General features: G+C 43.4%; 1 protein-coding gene across 6 annotated transcripts in view; it reads left to right on the top strand.

Moving 5' to 3' along the window:
• The window catches only part of LOC147111765 (transmembrane protein 182-like), a 73533-nt gene that overhangs the window by 17038 nt on the left and 36149 nt on the right, over positions 1–20346 (top strand). For 5 of the 6 annotated variants that reach the window (XM_085998969.1, XM_085998971.1, XM_085998967.1 and 2 more), the window contains one exon: positions 7186–7320. The exons of the other annotated variant lie outside the window; for it this stretch is intronic. In XM_085998969.1, the coding sequence (XP_085855095.1) occupies positions 7186–7320 (135 nt within the window). The remainder of the gene's footprint in view (positions 1–7185; positions 7321–20346) is intronic. 6 annotated transcript variants of the gene reach the window in all.

A 20346-nucleotide genomic window follows, 5' to 3' on the forward strand; every position in this document is an offset into this window, starting at 1 on the left:
GTATCCTCACACTGTTCCCTTTCGGGAACTGTATGAAGTGGTGGAAGGATTTCTGGCCACGTTAACACTCCTTCCGTGACCATAACCATCTTCATACCAGCCATTAGGGTGGTTAGTCCTATGGCGTGAGGGTTTTACGGGCTCCCACAACCCATCTGAGGGGGGGGGCCACCCACACCCGCGGACGCAAGTATCCCGCTGGATGTCCACCCAGAATTTATAGTTGGAGCTCCGACTCCACTTGCCGGGACTGTCTGGAGCGGGGTTCGAAACCCTACTCCTTCTGGCCCAGCGGCGGGGATGCTTACCGCTACGCAAAAGGCCCACTCCGCGCCAAAGGTGACACCCATACGTTTCCTGCGCCTTTTCCCTCCCCGTGACTGGAGCCCTATGCTGCCACTTGAAAGACCAAGCTATCATCTGTCCTTTTTGCAGCGCCTTTGACTTCTCATTACCAATGATGAGCAGGCCCTGCGCCTCCACCTCGTTGAGAAGATTGCTGAGGTCATCATCAGTTCAATTGTGAGTTCTTTTAATGCCGTGAATTGTGCTCATTACAGCCATTTCACGTTGCTAATCGGATTGGGCCTTTGGCGTAGCGGTAGGACCCCCGCCGCTGGGCCAGACGGGGTAGGGTTTCGAACCCCGCTCCAGACAGTCCCGGCAAGTGGAGTCGGAGCTCCAGCTCTAAATTCTGGGTTGACATCCAGTGGGATATTTACGTCCGTGGGTGTGGGTGGCCCCCCCTCCTTGTATAGCTTGTGGGAGCCCGTAAAACCCTCCCGCCATAGGACTAACCACCCTAATGGCTGGTTCAAAGATGGTTACGGTCACAGAATGAGTGTTAATCACGGCCATAAATCCTTCCACCACTTCATACAGTTCCCCAAAGGGAACAGTGTGAAGACACGTATGACGACGACATTGCTAAATAAATAAATGGAATAAAAAAAATTATTTTAGGGCTTTTAAAAGTCTTTAAATTGCTTTAATTCTGTTTAAAACTACTTCAGATTCTTCAAAATAATGTAAACGTTTTTAAAAGTTTATAAAAGTTACCAAAAGCTTCATAAAAATACCAAAAACCTATTTAAAATGCTGCTTTGCATGTAAAAATGCTTAGCAGCTTGTGAGAAACATTGGGGGCGTGTCCTATTACACTGAGACCTCAAGGGGCGTGTCTCAGTTGCACAGCGCGCTCCAGGCTTCGCGCTGGCTGCACTCCTGGGCGGCGTGACGTCAGACGCTGCCCGGGATTCTTCTTTTTCAAACACGAATTCCAGGCATCCCTGGAGGTGAAATGTCAGCGCGTCGGGTAAGTGCATATACGGGGCTTGCACGCGCGGCAAGCCACCGACCCGAATTACTGGGCCATTGTCTTTAGTTCCCCCCTCCCTGTAGCCCCTAGATTATCCATTATTGGGATGTTGTTAGTGTCTTCTATCGAGAAGACAGATACAAAATATTTGTTCAGAGTCTCTGCCATTTCTCCGTTCCCCATTATTAATTTCCCAGTCTCATCCTCTAAGGGACCAACATTTACTTTTGCTACTCTCTTCCTTTTTATTTACCTGTATAATTCTTACTATCTGTTTCAATATTTCTTGCCAGTTTACTCTCATAATTCATCTTTTTTTCTTTTTAATTTTTAGATTTTTTTTAGTCATCCTTTGCTAGATGGTTTGCCAATGATTTTGAACTTATGCAAGAGGGACTAAAATTTCTCTCTCTACTCTATCAAAACCTCTCATTATCTTGAAAACCTTAATTAGGTCACCTCTTAACCTTCTCTGTTCCAAGGAGAACAGCCCTAACTTTTTCAGCCTCTCCTCACAACTGAAGTTCTTCATCCCATGTAACATCCTGATAAACCTCTTTACCTTTCTAAGGCCTTTACATCTTTCCTGAAGTCTGGTGCCCAGAATTGTTAACAATACTGCAGTTGAGGCCGAACCAATGACTTATAAAGTTCTAGCATGATCTCTTTGCTTTTATATTCTATCCCTCTCTTTATAAACCCAAGTGGCCCATATGCTTTTTAACCACCTTAAAGGATTTGTGTATGTGGACACCAAGGTCTCTCTGCTCATCTGCACTTTTCAAAATCGTGCCATTTATAGTATACCGTCTTTCCATATTAGTCCTCCCAAAGTGCATCACTTCACACTTCTCCACATTGAACTCCATCTGCCGTGCTTCTGCCCACTTCACGATCCTGTCTATATCATCCTGAAGCCTATAACTAACCTCATTACTATCTACTACTTGGTCAAGCTTTAAATGATCTGCAAACTTTATAATGCTGTTCCCTACACCAGAGTCTAGGTCGTTTATAAAACTTGAAAAGTGTAATGGACCCAGAACAGCTTGGGGACCACCACTGCAAACCACCTCCCAGCCTGGAGAAGCATCCATCCACCACCATCCTTTGCTTCATGTCACTGAGCCAATGTTGTTTCTATACCACCACTTTTCCCTTAATTCCTTGGGCTTCCAGCTGCTTAATAAGCCTCCTGTGTGGCACTGTTGGATGCCTTCTGAAAGTCCACATATGCAATATCGACTACACTACCTTGATCAACCTTCTGTTACCTTGTTAATTGTTAAGTTTAAATCTGAGATTGATAGATTTCTGTTAGCCAAAGTATTAAGGAATATGCGGCAAAGGCGGGTATATGGAGTTGGGTCACAGCTGAGCCATGATCTCATTGTATTGCGGAACAGGCTCGAGGGGCTAAATGGCTTCCTCCTGCTCATCAAAGAATTCAATCAAGTTAGTCAGACATGATTTGCCGTTAACAAATCCATGATTAACCCATGCTTTTCCAAAATGAAAGTTTATTTTGGCCCTGATAATGGTTTCCAATAACTTCCCCACCACTGCTGTTGAGCTGACTGGCCTGCAGTTTCCTGGTTTAGCCCTCTCCCCTTTCTTGAATAGTGGTATAACATTAGCAGCCCTCCAGTCCTCTGGTACTATTCCTTTATCCAATGAGGATTGAAAGATTGTGATCAATGCCTCTGCTATTTCTACCTTTGCTTCTTTCAGCAATCTAGGATGCATTCCATCTGGACCAGATAACTTACCAAGTTTCAGTAATGCTAATCCTTTTAGTACGACTTCACTATCTATTACTGTCCTGTCCATAAATTCCCTCTCTTTTAATGTAACCTTCACATCATCCACTTTGTGAAGACAGATGCAATGTACTGACTTATTACTTTAGCCATGTCCTCTCCCTCTACATGAAGATTTTCCATTGAGTCATTAATAGGCTCAAATTTTTCGCTAGCAAATAGCTTACACTTTATATGTTTATAAAATGTTTTAAGGTTCAATTTCATGTTGCCTGCTAATCTTTTCTCGTAACCTCACTTTGCCTCCCGTATTAACTTTTTCAATTTCTCTTGTACTTTCCATAATATGTCTGGTTATTAACTGAATCTTGCTCCTGACATTTGTCATAAGTCTCTTTTTTCTGTTTAACTTTTATTTCCTTTGCCATCCACGGCACATTAGCTTTGGATGCTCTTTCTTTTCCCTTCAAAGGAATTATGCTTAGTTTGCACGTGAACTATCTCTTCAATGATGGAGCAATGGAGGGCAATCAAAGGAGTTCTCCCTTGGCCTGATGGTGTTTCAAAAATGTGTGCCTTGCAAGGGCCGATATTCGGGGAGCATGTGCGATAGTGTTCTCCGAGTACACGCTGAGTCAGTTAGGTTATACTGAATGTCCTAAAATCTTTTTAGTTGGGTTGCAATGCAGAGATCTTTGCAGTTTAGGGACTTCTGGTTGGTCAGTTGGCTACCTAAAAATCCAGTGCCCTACAGAGTCATCAAAGAAGTTGAACCAAAAATCATGAACTAGCAGTTTCTTTTTTACTTATGATTTGACAATTAACAACATGTTAAGACTGAATATCGACGTGTATGCAAGGTAGCTGAGCATTTCTAACATAATTAGCAATTTTGTAGCCACAAAGGCTGTATAAATATCACATTAACTCAGTATTGGCTCGGCCCTACTTGTCCAAGATTGGCATACAGTTTGCTACGTTAGTTTACGGTTAATTTGGTTTATAGTGGACAAGTCAACAGCTTTAAACAGCAAGGCTGTAGATACGTTTAAAGTCTAGTTCAGCATATTACTGATAAGCTCATAGATTTAAGATTATGATTTCTTGTTTTCATAAAACTTTGTCTTCCAGAGTCAGTTGTCAGAGAATTGCCTTCTTCTGAAATGCTAGTGTTGCTCTGGGGAAGCCAGCATGGTGAATCTCTATCCGTAGATGTGCTATTGTTTTTTTTCCTGCTATCTTCTCTCTTCCTGCTAGACCTAACTTGCTGTCTGTTCTCAGAAGCTTACCTGGTACACACAAGGGATACACTTAATCATTGTCTTTGTCTGGCTGGGCCTCAACTTTTAAGTCTCACTCTTAATACTTTCTTGCTTAGATATCTTGCTTCACAAGTCATTTCTTTCTTTCTTTATCCTCTGAACCTGTCCAAGTCTCTCTGAATTCATGTAACTTCTCTCTCAAAACATCTGGTTCGGGTGTCAAGGACAGAATATTTAATAAATTTAATTTAACAAAGTAAGATCCCCTTTTCCCACCCATTCTGATGCTTGATCAACCTGCCTGACTCAGTTTATTGTAAGGATTCTTTCTTTGGCGCCAGTCCATTAGACAGACATATATCAAGAACTTATAATAACCAAATTTTAATTACTTCATTGAAACCAGACCTCCTCCTTAGTGGTTAAACCACTCTCACTTTCTCCAGCCATAAATAAAATCAACAAGACAATACAGATAAGGATGGTTCTCCTGGATTATCGTAGGCATTTATTTTGATCAGATTATGTATCCCTCCATTTGACTTTGGCGAGCCTGCATGTACTCTGGAGCTAAGTGGAACCAACTGCTAACTCTAAGAAAAAAAAATCCTTGTTCAGAAGCTGCTGTCCAAAGTACCCACATGCTTACCATTAACTTTCTGTATTCCAGAGTTCAGCAGGATTGTTGAAACCACCAGGGCCGAATTTAACTCGCTCTGTTCAAAGTGAACGAGGCAGTAGCAGCCTGAAAATGGCATTGGGTCACGTATCATCCCATTTATGGTGGCACTTTGGCTGAAATCATCAGGGGTAATGTTCTGAGATGGGGGGACCAGAGCACACCCCATTTCATGTGGAAGGCCTCTTGTAATTTGCTAATCGGGGTACTATGACGTACGTAGGACCTCGATTGCAATTTTGAAATACAAATGGACAGTTGATCAGATGGTCTCAATCTTAGTGCCAAAGAAGTCCATTTTCTGCTTGCAGTTGTTGTTGAAGGTGAGGGTTTTAAGGCAACGGTTGGTAGTGGAGAAAAGAAGCCAGAAGTTATCTTTCCTCTCCAGGATGATCCTGAAGTAGTGGATGGTTTTGGCAGAGGAGAATAAGGCCTGATAGCAGTTTATGTGGGCAAACCAATGTGATGATGGATGGTGAAATCAGCTATGCGCCTGATATGTGAGATGACAAGGTCGAAGTGGGTGGCTGTGAATTTAGATTGGGGAAATTGAGAGAGAGAGAGAGATGTTTAGGGAGGGCAGTGAAATCAAAGGAGAAGGCCAGGTGAGTTGAAATCACCAAGGATGAGGTGTCACTCAGTGTTTTCCTCCACATCTGTAAGATAAAGACTCTTTCCAATGGTAAGATTGTGAAGGACGCAGCAAGGCATGATGATTTGGGAAACTCTCGCTGGACTATGTACTCTGGAGCTAAGTGGAACCTGATTGAGTTAAGTATGTTAATTGAGCTTTTAGGATCCAAATGTTTGCTCAACTACTATCCTTGTCACACAACACATGTCGCTGTCTGCCAGTTGCTCCAATGTTCTTGGGTTCCACAGTGGGGTCATGAGTTATTGCTGTAAGGGGAACTCTTGTCCCCCAGTAGCGAACCATATCCCTGGCCTGGGCCAGTGAACACTTCTGAGATACTTGGCTGCCTTAAAATGAAAGCATCATGGCATTTTGCTGAGTATCAGGCATTCATGAGGATGATGATGTGCTTGACATTAAATGTAACCTGCACATTCAGCAACTGTACCCCTCTTCTCTTTACAAAGTTTCTTAGATTCTGCAAGAGAGAATAGATGGCTACATGGGTCATGTCAAATTCCCCATGGACCTGAGAAAATCCTGCCAATTTGTGAAAATGGATCTCTCCTTCCTGCTGTTGTGCAGCATCTGTTGGAAGCTAGATGAAGAGGTCAGCTCCCTGACATGGGAGTTGTGTCACTTGCTTAATGCTTAGGTTGCCAATTGACATCTGTTGCACATGTTCCCCAATGGAGCCTAAAAGAACCTATGACAAAGGAATTGGGTGACTCTGCCATTTTAACTACCACACCTGGTGCTGTGGCAAAGGTGGATGAAAGCTCCAAGTCTGGGACAAGTAGTTGGCACAACTCCGTTATTGTCTCCTTTGGAAACCACAATCTTTTGATGCCGTGGTGTCTTGACAAGTTGAGATATGAACACTTTGGTCTGCAGGTGTAGTGCCGTAGGTAGATTAATGCCAACCTATGCCTATTTTGCCAAAACCAATCTGGCATCCCTCTGACCATTCTCCATTTCCTCATCATTATCACCATTCTCCTCCACCTCCTCTAAATAGAGGTAAAAAGAAGGACTTGCATTTATATAGCGCCTTTCATGAACTCAGGACCTCAAAGTGCTTTACAGCCAATGAAGCACTTTTGAAGTGCAGTCACTTGTAATGTAGGTAGAGAGGATTGCCTAAGGGAAGGGACTTTGCAGGTGTGGCAATGGGTACCAGATTCAAGAGATGAGACAATGAAATGTTATACCACCAGAAACAAAATGCAAGTTCAGCAATCCTTAATACCAAGAACTTCCATAGCAAATGGATAAATGAAGCTAAAGCAGTTCAACTAGCATGTTTCAGTAGTACAATTATAGTTTTATTAATGCTGGGCAATTTTCCAGCAGGCACATTGAGGGAACTAGGAGCAGGGAAGAGCAAAATACCAAAACCCTACTGTTGAACGCTATAGATTGGAATTGAAGCTGGGATCTTCCTGGTCTGTAGAGCTAAGCTGCTTATTACCTTAACTAGCTGAGCATTCAGGGATTAATTCAATTAAATGTAATACATGTTTCTGTTTCAGCAAAACTCGAATGCAATAGAGAATTCAACTGGAATGAATCAAGAATCATTTCTCACAAAAGCTCCAGTTCGCCTGCGAAAGAAACGTGTTTCTAAGCCTAATAGGATGCCTGGCAGCCATACAATCCTTTCACTTGTGAGTTCTATATCTAAACAATTTAACTTTTCTTTATATTACTTTCCCCTTTAAATTACTGTCTCTCTAGACTGTATGGCACCTGTAGCAATCTCAAACCTCCACAAGTGACCATCTCTCGAGGTTGTTAGGCCACACTCAAGACTGTTTCTTTGGAAGGCTCTCGCCTCTCACTTCCTCCCAATGCTCTTTACAGCCAATGACGCACATTTGAAGTCACTGTTCTAAAGTAGGAAACACGACTGACAATTAGCGCACAGCAAGGTCCCTCAAACAGCAATGAGATAATGACCTGAATATTTTTTTACTGACTGATTCGTCCGCTGCCACCACCATGCTATTGATAGCAGGTTGAGGCGGGAGTTGGGCCTACCTTATTTATATGAGGTTCTGGACTTAAAATGGCCCCTGCCTCGCGTTGGCAAGCTGGGGCAAGTGTCCACTGATGCTGCATCAGACCTTTTTGCCGGGGCAACATGCATGTCAATTTCCCCTTCTGATACCTTAGCAGGACCTCCTCCTCCCTGTTGTGCCCTATGTAATTGGTCCCGTCATGAACCACGACATCCGGATCTTTCCCCTCCAGTTGCTCTGAGATATCCTTTACCCTGACACCAGGTAGGCAACACACGCTCCTCGACTCTTGGTCACAACTGCAGAGGATGCTATCTATCCCCCTAATTATCAAATCCAATGGGAATTACCTTTAAGGGGACTGGAATGCGAATGGGAGGAAGTAATGTGTCAGTTGTATAGAGCCTTGGTCAGACCCCATCTGGAGTTACGCGTTTAGTTCGAGGCACTGCACATCAGGGAACATTGGCCTTTGAGTGGTGCAGTGCAGATTCATCAGAATGAGCCTGGGGGTTAAAGGGTTAAATTATGAGGACAGGTTGCATAAACTTGGCTTGTTTTCCCTTCCAGTGGTGGGGGAATCCAGAACAACAGAGCATAATCTTAAAAAGTAGGACCAGGGCATTCAGGAGTGAAATCAGGAAGTACTTTTTCACACAAAAGGTAGTAGCAATCTGGAACTCTGCCCCCCCCCTGCCCCCTAACGGATCAGATCAAAGCTCTGCAGTCCTGCCACTTCCAGTCGTGAATAGTGATGGACCATGAAACAACTAACGGGAGGAGAAGGCTCCATGAATATTGCCATCCTCAATGATGGTAGTGCCCAGCATGTGAGTGCAAAAGACAAAGCTGAAGCGTTTGCAACCATCTTCAGCCAGAAGTGCCGAGTGGATGATCCATATCGGCCTCCTCCTGAGGTCCCCACCACCACAGAAGCCAGTCTTCAGCCAATTCGATTCACTCCACGAGACGGCTGAGTGCACTGGATACAGCAAAGGGTGTGGGCCCCGACAACATCCTGGCTGTCGTGCCGAAGTCTTGTGCTCCAGAACTAGCCGCGCCTCTAGCCAAGCTGTTCCAGTACAGCTAGAACACTGGCAATGTGGAAAACTACCCAGGTATGTCCTGTCCACAAAAAGCAGGACAAATCCAATCTGACCAATTAACACCCCATCAGTTTACTCTCCATCATCAGCAAGGTGATGGAAGGTGTCGTCAACAGTGATATCAAGCAGCACTTACCCACTAATAAGCTGCTCACTGATGCACAGTTTGGGTTCTGCCAGGACCACTCAGCTTCAGACCTCATTACAGCCTTGGCCCAACCATGGACAAAAGAGCTGAATTCCAGAGGTGAGGTGAGAGTTACTGCCCTTGACATCAAGGCAGTATTTGACCGAGTGTGGCATCAAGGGACCCTAGTAAAATTGAAGTCAATGGGAATCGGGGGGAAAACTCTCCATTGGCTGGAGTCATACCTAGCACAAAGGAAGATGGTAGTGGTGGTTGGAGGTCAACCATCACTGTCCCAGGACATCGCTGCAGGAGTTCCTCAGGGCTGTGTCCTAGGCCCGATCATCTTCAGCTGCTTCATCAATGACCTTCCCTCCATCATAAGGTCAGAAGTGGGGATGTTCGCTGATGACTGCACAGTGTTCAGTGCCATTCGCAATTCCTCAGCTAATGAAGCAGGCCATGCCCGCATGCAACAAGACCTGGACAACATTCAGGCTTGGGCTGATAAGTGGCAGGTAATATTCGCGCCACAGAAATGCTAAGCAATGATCATCTCCAACAAGCAAGCGTTTAACCATTGCCCCTTGGCATTCAATGGCATTACCATCGCCGAATCCCCCACCATCAATATACTGGGAGGTCACCATTGACCAGAAACTATCTGGACCAGCCATATAAATACTGTGACAACAAGAGCAGGTCAGAGGCTAGGTATTCTGCGGCAAGTGTCTCCCCTCCTGACTCCCCAAAGCCTTTCCACCATCTACAAGGCACAAGTAAGGAGTGTGACGGAATACTCTCCACTTGCCTGGATGAGTGCAGCTCCAACAACACTCAAGAAGCTCGACACCATCCAAGACAAAGCAGCCTGCTTGATTGGCACCCCATCCACCACCTTAAACATTCACTCCCTCTGCCACCGGCGTACTGTGGCTGCAGTGTGTACCATCTACAAGATGCACTGCAACAACTGGCCAAGGCTTCTTCGGCAGCACCTCCCACACCCACGACTTCTACCATCTAGAAGGACAAGGGCAGCAGGCGCATGGAACACCATCACCTCCAAGTTCCCCTCCAAGTCACACACCATCCTGACTTGGAAGTATATCACCATCCTTCATCGTTGCTGAGTCAAAATTCCTGGACCTTCCTAACAGCACTGTGGGAGTATCTTCACCACACAGACTGCAGCGGTTAAAGAAGGTGGCTCACCACCGCCTTCTCAAGTGCAACTAGGGCTGGGCAATAAATGCTGGTCATGCCAGCGATGCCCACATCCCATGAACAAATTATTTTTTTTAAAGTCCAAAATAGAAGTGGCCAAGCTAACCTTTACTAAAAATTCTGTACCTTACAGAACCTTTTGTATTAATTCCATGATGTACCAACCTTAGCACCTGAAAAGCAACATACCATTTGGGACTCTGGATCACACCTACATAACAAACTATCTACTCCTCTGACTATGGAACCACTACAATCACTCTGTATTCTTGCTACCTGCACTGTGTCCTTCATGGGTAACAAATTGCTTCTCAGTGCTTTGTAGTCGCTCATGGTTATTCTCCTCTGTGTCACCCTATTTATCCACATCATTGGTACCTGAACAGCTGTATCTATTGGACAGATCCGGCTCCACAGATGATACCCTTTCTATTTTGCCCTGTTTACTGATGGTCACCCAGTTTCCCTTTCCAGCTTCTCTACTTGTAGCAATGTGGTGGGTGGACCACCCTCTGGAGCATCTGCTCCAGAAAAGTTTCTCCCTCCCAAATGTTGCAAGTGAGTCCAATTGACTCTCAAGCTGTGCAGCTTTCTACTCGAGGAGTGTGACCTTCATACACGTCACACGTGTATTCACCCTGCATGGTACGTGAGTCCAGGCAGGTCCGCATTGTACATGCCTCACTTTGTCCTACCACCTGAAGCTATTATATGGTAAAAACTGTAAATTGGAGTTCAGATGAATAGTTATTCAATAATAAATACAGAAAATGCTGGAAATACTCCGGTCAGGCAGCATCTGTGGAGAGAGAAACAAAGTTAAAATTTCAGGTCGATGACCTTTTGTTAGAACACTTAAGAATTACTTAATTTTTTTTGTTTCAAAAATACACTTTATTCATAAAAAATTTGTTCAAATACATTACAGTACAAACCATATCAATTACATACAGATCATATTTTATGATCTGTATGTACAGTCCAGAGTCAATACATTACACGGCAGTTTGTTTCATTTCATGCCAGTTACTTTCAAATGTTATGTACATTTACATTCAGACAATTTGGTAGATACGGCCCGAGGGTTTTCTTTATACTGGTTCCAGCCCCTCGGTGTACAGTGGTGGGAGGGCTTTGCTGAGCCTCGCTGTATTCTCCACAACCACTAGAGGGAGGCTTGACCTGATTCCATGAGGTCAGCTCACGAATGCAAGTGGTAAGAAATCCCATTGGTAATGCATTTCCTGCAGAATACATCGAATGTACAGTACAGAAACAGGCCATTTGGTCCAACTTGTCATCCCGGTGTTTATGCTCCACACAAGCGTCCTCTCACCTCACTTCATTGAACCCTATCATACACTTTAATACACATTCTCCAATGCCTGCAGCCTGTGGCTTTTCTTTTTAAACCTCACTTTGTTTTAAAACACAAAGCTTAAACAAAATTCAATCCGAGAATCCTTATTGTGAAGAAAAACATGATAAAAAATTCTGAAACATGATGGCAAGTTTAGAATTAATGCAGGAGCATGCTAATACTGTGCAGAAATTCTTTCACTTATTATAAGCTAAAGGCACTGCAGTACCTTGACCTATAATTTGTGTTTTATACAATAAGAACAGGACTGAGTTTGTGATTTCCATATACATTTGACAATATATTGCACAGAATGCAATTAAATGGATAAATAGCAGATATATAATAATTACAATACGAAAAGGTCATAGTTTGTCCATTAGACGGCAGCTTTTGACAGATGTATAAATCTTCTCGAACATCAGTCATTTTCTTGCTTCTACCACCATCAGCAGCTGTTCATTGAGCTGCTATACCCCTGCCTTCTGGAATTTTCTATCCCGGTCCCTTCGTTTTGCCACCTGCCCCCTCTAGTTTCATAAACCTCAAAATCCTTCTCTTTGAAAGACATTTGCTACCCAATTCTAGCTTCTCCTTTCCCTTCCCCTTGGTGCTCATTGTCCACTGTATTCCTTTCTCCCTTACTGTAAAGCACCTGAAATGCCTACCTACATTTCAGGAGACCTATATAAATGCAAGTGGTTGTTGTCCAAGACATTAGGATCTTCATAGACTGATTCACTGTTAGAATCTGACCCCGGAACATAGAGTAAGCGCAGGAATGAAGAGGCCACTCTCGGGCTATGTGTTTCTTTCCTGTTTTTCTGTTGTCTTGTTCTTTTTAATTTCACTTCTTTAGCTCTTTAGCATTGAATTAAAATGGAGACTTTTGCTAATTTCACTTAAAAAAAAAGTTAATAATTGAAATTAGTAGATGAGCAATAGTCTTTAGGACGGTACTTAAAATTAATGTAACAAGTAGGTAAGTGAACAGTAGGCGCAGCTTTAAATAAATTGTCAAACATCACACCAAGGATAGACAGTGAGAAGCAGGCACACCCATCACTCGTTGGCATTTGGTGCAAGGTGTGAGATGTGGGTGTGAGACTTGCAACAGTGGTAAGCATGTGAGAGTGAGGTGAAGCTATGAATGTGTGGTATGAGCCATGATTGCTAGAGATTGTTGGCAGGTGAGTGACGGGGGTGTGGTGCATTGAGCAGTCTGTGAGGCTAGTGGTGCAGTTGGTGGGATATGGCATTTGAAGACTCATTCACTCATCTTCATCACTCCTGTGAGGTCATTAAACTTCTTGCAGCACTGGATGCAGGTCCCAGGGGAAGACTGGTGACACTGACCGCTTCAGCGATCTCCTCCCACTGCTTTCGAACAATGTGTCTGGAAGGCCACCTGGTCCCCTGTGGGTAGATAACCTGTCGCCTCCTGTAGACGCGTTGCTCCAAGGTCTCCACTGCGGCATCAGAGAACTGAGGTGCCCTTTCTCTATCCTATTGTGACATTGCTAATTTCCAGCTCCAGTGAAAATGTACTTCTCTCACAAAGCACCTCCCCTTTTAGAAGTGCAGACAGCCTTTCACTTTGCAGGCAACCTTTAAATACAGAGTAGACATCCCATGATATTGGGTTCCTTGTTGCCCATGGAGCCAACCAGCAGCGCGTTTAGTGTTGGGCTCAGCGCTTCAATCATGTTAACGAGCAGGCAGCACGAATTTCGCATGCTGCCTGCATTACTTTCAACGGGCACTGGCAGATCGAGCATTAATTTTTAATTAATGTTTCTATCCTATGGTCTTCCCAAGTCACAGACCATCTATAACTGAGATGGCATGCAGGTCATGTGTTCCTAGAGTTCGACAAATGCTTCACTATCCAGATTGGTACAAATTTTGTTCAAAGTTTTTCCTCCTCCACCCTCCGTGGGAAGTTGACTGTCTCCACTTGTGGCCTACCCACAGTGTCAGAATTGAATTTGAGAAGTAAGCAAAGAGAGGAATTGAGCCTCCATCCCATCACACTGGTTTTCCTCCCCTCCCGCCTTGGTTATGTACCATCTTTGGGAATATTTAAGTGCCTAGGCTTTCCACATTCACATCTGTGGTATTTTCTTAGCTTCCACTTGGTCATATTGTCACCAGTCTTACCACCCCAACACTCACTTGATTTAGGGTTCATCACTGTTTTTGTCAGTGCCTGGAGGGAATTGTTCTGAAGGAACTAAGTTCTCTTGGACATTTCCCACCATTTAATTACTTTGTAATGTTCCACTGTAGTATTTTGGGGTATGGGATTTTCAGAGGCAAAGCTCTTTGAATAAAACGCCTCTTGGATGGTGGAATGTGTCTATACAGTGGGCATTTAGCATCTCGGATCATACACCTGTTCTTGTGTCTCCTTTTTACTGAGGTCCTTCCAACTAACTGATGGTGCAATCCCCTTGAGGCAGTATAGCCGTAGTGTGGGAGTTGGTTTCAAAGTTTCCTTTAATGATCCTACAGGACTGATTGATTTCAGAATCAAGTTTGCTTGCTCAAACATGACCATACAAGGGTTCAGTGTTCTGCAATTCAGTATCATAGGGCAGGACTAGTTGTTCATAGTGTCTTGGAGTCAGATCCCCAATTTGTGTTGGTCAGTTTCTGGAGTACACAGTTCCTGGAGTCCACATTTTTTTTTGATATTGATGTGCTCTTTGAATGTCAGCATTTGGTCCAATTTTACACCAAGGTACATCGGATACTCATAGTGCTCGAATATTGCACCATCCTATGTTATAGAATCATATAATCATAGAAATTACAGCACAGAATGAGGCCATTTGGCCAGTCATGCCTGTGCTGGCTCTTTGAAAGATCAGTCGTGCTCAGTCCCACAGCCCCACCTTTAGTCCTTAACTCTAAGTTCCTCATCCTCAACTACCTGTCCAACTCCCTTTTAAAATTAGTTATGGAATCAGCTTCCACCACCTATTCAGGTAGAGAGTTTCAGATGCCGACAACTCTGAGTAAAAAAAAATTCTCATCTTTTCTCTAGATCGTTTGCCAGTGATTTTGAACTTATGACCTCTAGTTATTGACGCACTCCCCAGAGGGACTAACGTTTCTCTCTCTACTCTATCAAAACCTCTCATTATCTGGAAAACCTTAATTAGGTCACCTCTTAACCTTCTCTGTTCCAAGGAGAACAGTCCTAACTTTTTCAACCTCTCCTCACAACTGAAGTCCTTTATCCCTGGTAACATCCTTGTAAACCTCCTCTTTACCTTTCTAAGGCCTTTATATGTTTCCTGAAGTGTGGTGTCCAGAATTGTCCACAATACGCCAGCTGAGGCCTAACCAGTGATTTATAAAGTTCTAGCATGATCTCTTTGCTTTTATATTCTATTCCTCTCTTTATAAACCCAAGTAGCCCATATGCTTTTTAACCACCTTAAAGGATTTGTGTATGTGGACACCAAGGTCTCTCTGCTCATCTGCACTTTTCAAAATCGTGCCATTTATAGTATACCGTCTTTCCATATTAGTCCTCCCAAAGTGCATCACTTCACACTTCTCCACATTGAACTCCATCTGCCGTGCTTCTGCCCACTTCACGATCCTGTCTATATCATCCTGAAGCCTATAACTAACCTCATTACTATCTACTACTTGGTCAAGCTTTAAATGATCTGCAAACTTTATAATGCTGTTCCCTACACCAGAGTCTAGGTCGTTTATAAAAATTGAAAAGTGTAATGGACCCAGAACAGCTTGGGGACCACCACTGCAAACCACCTCCCAGCCTGGAGAAGCATCCATCCACCACCATCCTTTGCTTCATGTCACTGAGCCAATGTTGTTTCTATACCACCACTTTTCCCTTAATTCCTTGGGCTTCCAGCTGCTTAATAAGCCTCCTGTGTGGCACTGTTGGATGCCTTCTGAAAGTCCACATATGCAATATCGACTACACTACCATGATCAACCTTCTGTTACCTTGTTAATTGTTCATTTTAAATCTGAGATTGATAGATTTCTGTTAGCCAAAATATTAAGGGATATGCGGCAAAGGTGGGTATATGGAGTTAGGTCACAGATGAGCCATGATCTCATTGTATTGCGGAACAGGCTCGAGGGGCTAAATGGCCTAATCCTGCTCATCAAAGAATTCAATCAAGTTAGTCAGACACGATTTGCCATTAACAAATCCATGATTAACCCATGCTTTTCCGAATGAAATTTATTTTGTTCCTGACAATGGTTTCCAATAACTTCCCCAGTACCGTTGTTGAACTGACTGGCCTGTAGTTTCCTGGTTTAGCCCTCTCCCCTTTCTTGAATAGTGGTATAACATTAGCATCCCTCCAGTCCTCTGGCACTACTCCTTTATCCAATGAGGATTGAAAGATTGTGACCAATGCCTCTGCTATTTCTACCTTTGCTTCTTTCAGCAATTTAGGATGCATTCCATCTGGACCAGATAACTTACCAAGTTTCAGTAACGCTAATCTTTTTAGTACGACTTCGCTATCTTTTACTATCCTGTCCATAAATTTGCACTGTTTTAGTGTAACCTTCACATCATCCGCTTCCTTTGTGAAGACCGATGCAAAGCACTCATTTAATACTTTAGCCATGTCCTCTCCCTCTACATGAAGATTTTCCATTGGGTCCTTAATAGGCCCAAATTCTTTGCCAGCAAATAGCTTACATTTAATATGTTTATAAAATGTTTTAAGGTTCAATTTCATGTTGCCTGCTAATCTTTTCTCATAACCTCTCTTTGCCTCCTGTATTAACTTTTTCAATTTCTGTTGTACTTTCCATAATGTGCCTGAAATTAGGATCGGGTGCTTGCCACGCGTGCAAGCCCCCGACCTGCACTCACCCTGAGCACCGACATCTGAAGCCCGGGCCTGCTTGCATTTCCTGTCACTGGCCCGGTTCCGATGTCGGCGCGCTGTGCTTACCTGATCTAGCGGCGTAGTTAGTGCGATGTGCCAGCTGGGAACAGGTGAGCACTCTGCAGCCAATCAGGGGAGGGGAAACTCATTCATGAGTTTGATAGTAAAGACTGTCAAACTCATGAAAAGTACGGGCGCCCAAAAGACTACTTTAACTTTAACTTTAATTAAAATTTTAGAAAACATCCCAATAATTAAATAAACTATTTAAAACAATTAATAAAATTAAAAAAAAAATTTTTCACGAATTCATGTCTAAAAATAAACTCACCTTACTGTAAATTCCTTAAAAACAATGAAGCTGTGGAAAAAATGGAACAATTTTAAATATTAGACCACTTACCTTCAAGAATCCACTGCTTACGCCTCCTTTTTTCATTTCCAAAAAGTTCAGTCCCTTGCACACGCGAAAACCTGTCTAAACGAAGGAAGTTCAACGCGTGCGCACAGAGTCCTGCACGCACGCGTTGGACCTCTTAACCCCTTAGCTCGATGGAGAGGAAATGCCGGTTTCCCGCGCATGCGCCGTGCATGCTGGAATCCAGCACTTCCAACGGGCCCACGCGTGAGTACACCGTCCGTACTCGCGCGTTGGGACCGGAATTACTGGCCCATTATGTCTGGTTATTAACTGAATCTTGCTCCTGACATTTGTCATAAGTCTCCTTTTTTCTGTTTAATTTTCACTTTTATTTCCTTTGCCATCCACGGCACATTAGCTTTGGATGCTCTTCCTTTTCCCTTCAAAGGAATTATGCTTAGTTTGCACGTGAACTATCTCTTCAATGATGGAGCAATGGAGGGCAATCAAAGGAGTTCTCCCTTGGCCTGATGGTGTTTCAAAAACGTGTGCCTTGCAAGGGCCGATATTCGGGGAGCATGTGCGATAGTGTTCTCCGAGTACACGCTGAGTCAGTTAGGTTATACTGAATGTCCTAAAATCTTTTTAATTGGGTTGCAATGCAGATATCTTTGCACTTTAAGGACTTCTGGTTGGTCATTTGTCTACCTTAAAATTCAGTGCCCTACAGAGTCATCAAAGAAGTCGAACCAAAAATCATGAACTAGCAGTTTCTTTTTTACTTATGATTTGACAATTAACAACATGTTAAGACTGAATATCGACGTGTATGCAAGGTAGCTGAGCATTTCTAACATAATTAGCAATTTTGTAGCCACAAAGGCTGTATAAATATCACATTAACTCAGTATTGGCTCGGCCCTACTTGTCCAAGATTGGCATACAGTTTGCTACGTTAGTTTACGGTTAATTTGGTTTATAGTGGACAAGTTAACAGCTTTAAACAGCAAGGCTGTAGATACGTTTAAAGTCTAGCTCAGCATATTACTGATAAGCTCATAGATTTAAGATTATAGAAGCATAGAACAGAGAAAAATAGGAGCAGGAGTAGGCTATTCGGCCCTTTCAGCCTGCTCCGCCATTCAATATGATCAAGACTGATCCTCTATCTCAATACCGTATTCCCGCTGTCTCCCCATACCCCTTGATGCCTTTGGTGTTTGGAAATCTATCTATCTCCTTCTTAAATATATTCAGTGAATTGGCATCCACAGCCTTCTGTGGTAGAGAATTCCACAGGTTCACCACCCTCTGAGTGAAGAAATTTCTCCACATCTCAGTCCTAAATTTTCCACCCTGTATCCTGAGACTGTGACCCCTCGTTCTAGACCCCCAAGCCAAGGGAAACGACCACCCTGCATCCAGTTTGTCTAGCCCTGTCAGAATTTTATACGTTTCAATGAGATCCCCTCTCATTCTTCTAAACTCTAGTGAATACAGGCCTAGTCGACCCAATCTCTCCTCATATGACAGTCCTGCCATCCCAGGAATCAGTCTGGTGTACCTTTGCTGCACTCCCTCTATGGCAAGTATATTCTTTCTTAGGTATTATGATTTTTTGCTCCAGAAAACTTTGTCTTCCAGAGTTAGTTGTCGGAGAATTGCCTTCTTCTGAAATGCTTGTGTTGCCTCTGGGGAAGTCTGGATGGTGACTCTCTATCCGTAGATGTGCTATTGTTTTTTGTCCTGCTATCTTCTCTCTTCCTGCTAGACCTATCTTGCTGTCTGTTCTCAGAAGCGTACTTGGTACACACAAGGGATACACTTAATCATTGCCTATGTCTGGCTGGGCCTCAACTTTTAAGTCTCGCTCTTAATACTTTCTTGCTTAGATGTCTTGCTTCACAAGTCATTTCTTTCTTTCTTTAATCCTCTGAACCTGTCCAAGTCTCTCTGAATTCGTGTAACTTCTCTCTCAAAACATCTGGTTTGGGTGTCAAGGACAGAATATTTAATACATTCAATTTAACAAAGTAAGATCCCCTTTTCCCACCCATTCTGGTGCTTGATCAACCTGCCTGACTCATTTTATTGTAAGGATTCTTTCTTTGGCGCCAGTCCATTAGACAGACATATATCAAGAACTTATAATAACCAAATTTTAATTACTTCATTGAAACCAGACCTCCTCCTTAGTGGTTAAACCACTCTCACTTTCTCCAGCCTTAAATAAAATCAACAAGACAATACAGATAAGGATGGTTCTCCTGGATTATCGTAGGCATTTATTTTGATCAGACTATGTAACCCTCCATTTGACTTTGGCGAGCCTGCATGTACTCTGGAGCTAAGTGGAACCAACTGCTAACTGTAAGAAGCTTGTTCAGAAGCTGCTGTCCAAAGTACCCACATGCTTACCATTAACTTTCTGTATTCCAGAGTTCAGCAGGATTGTTGAAACCACCAGGGCCGAATGTGTCGCTCTGTTCAAAGTGAACGAGGCAGTAGCAGCCTGAAAATGGCATTGGGTCACGTATCATCCCATTTATGGTGGCACTTTGGCTGCCATCATCAGGGGTAATGTTCTGAGAGGGGGAGCAAGAGCACACCCCATTTCATGTGGAAGGCCTCTTGTAATTTGCTAATCGGGGTACTATGACGTACGTAGGACCTCGATTTCAATTTTGAAATACAAATGGACAGTTGATCAGATGGTCTCGATCTTGGTGCCAAAGAAGTCCATCTTCTGCTTGCACTTGTTGTTGAAGGTGAGGGCTTTAAGGCAACGGTTGGTAGTGGAGAAAAGAAGCCAGAAGTTATCTTTCCTCTCCAGGATGATCCTGAAGTAGTGGATGGTTTTGGCAGAGGAGAATAAGGCCTGATAGCAGTTTATGTGGGCAAACCAATGTGATCATGGATGGTGAAATCAGCTATGCGCCTGATATGTGAGATGGCAAGGTCGAAGTGGGTGGCTGTGAATTTAGATTGGGGAGTATTGAGAGAGAGAGAGAGAGATGTTTAGGGAGGGCAGTGAAATCAAAGGAGAAGGCCAGGTGAGTTGAAATCACCAAGGATGAGGTGTCACTCAGTGTTTTCCTCCATGTCTGTAAGATAAATACTCTTTCCAATGGCAAGATTGTGAAGGATGCAGCAAGGCATGATGATTTGGGAAACTCTCGCAGGACTATACTGAAATGTGCCTCCTGATTGAGTTAAGTATGTTAATTGAGCTTTTAGGATCTAAATGTTTGCTCAACTACTAGCCTTGTCACACAACACATGTCGCTGTCTGCCAGTTGCTCCAATGTTCTTGGGTTCCACAGTGGGGTCATGAGTTATTGCTGTAAGGGGAACTCTTGTCCCCCAGTAGCGAACCATACCCCTGGCCTGGGCCAGTGAACACTTCTGAGATACTTGGCTGCCTTAAAATGAAAGCATCATGGCATTTTGCTGAGTATCAGGCATTCATGAGGATGATGATGTGCTTGACATTAAATGTAACCTGCACATTCAGCAACTGTACCCCTCTTCTCTTTACAAAGTTTCTTAGATTCTGCAAGAGAGCATAGATGGCTACATGGGTCGTGTCAGAG

Source organism: Somniosus microcephalus, chromosome 10 (assembly GCF_052327205.1).
Source record: "Somniosus microcephalus isolate GS21.2 chromosome 10, FLI_Smic_1.0, whole genome shotgun sequence".
NCBI classification, from domain to species: Eukaryota; Metazoa; Chordata; class Chondrichthyes; order Squaliformes; family Somniosidae; genus Somniosus; species Somniosus microcephalus.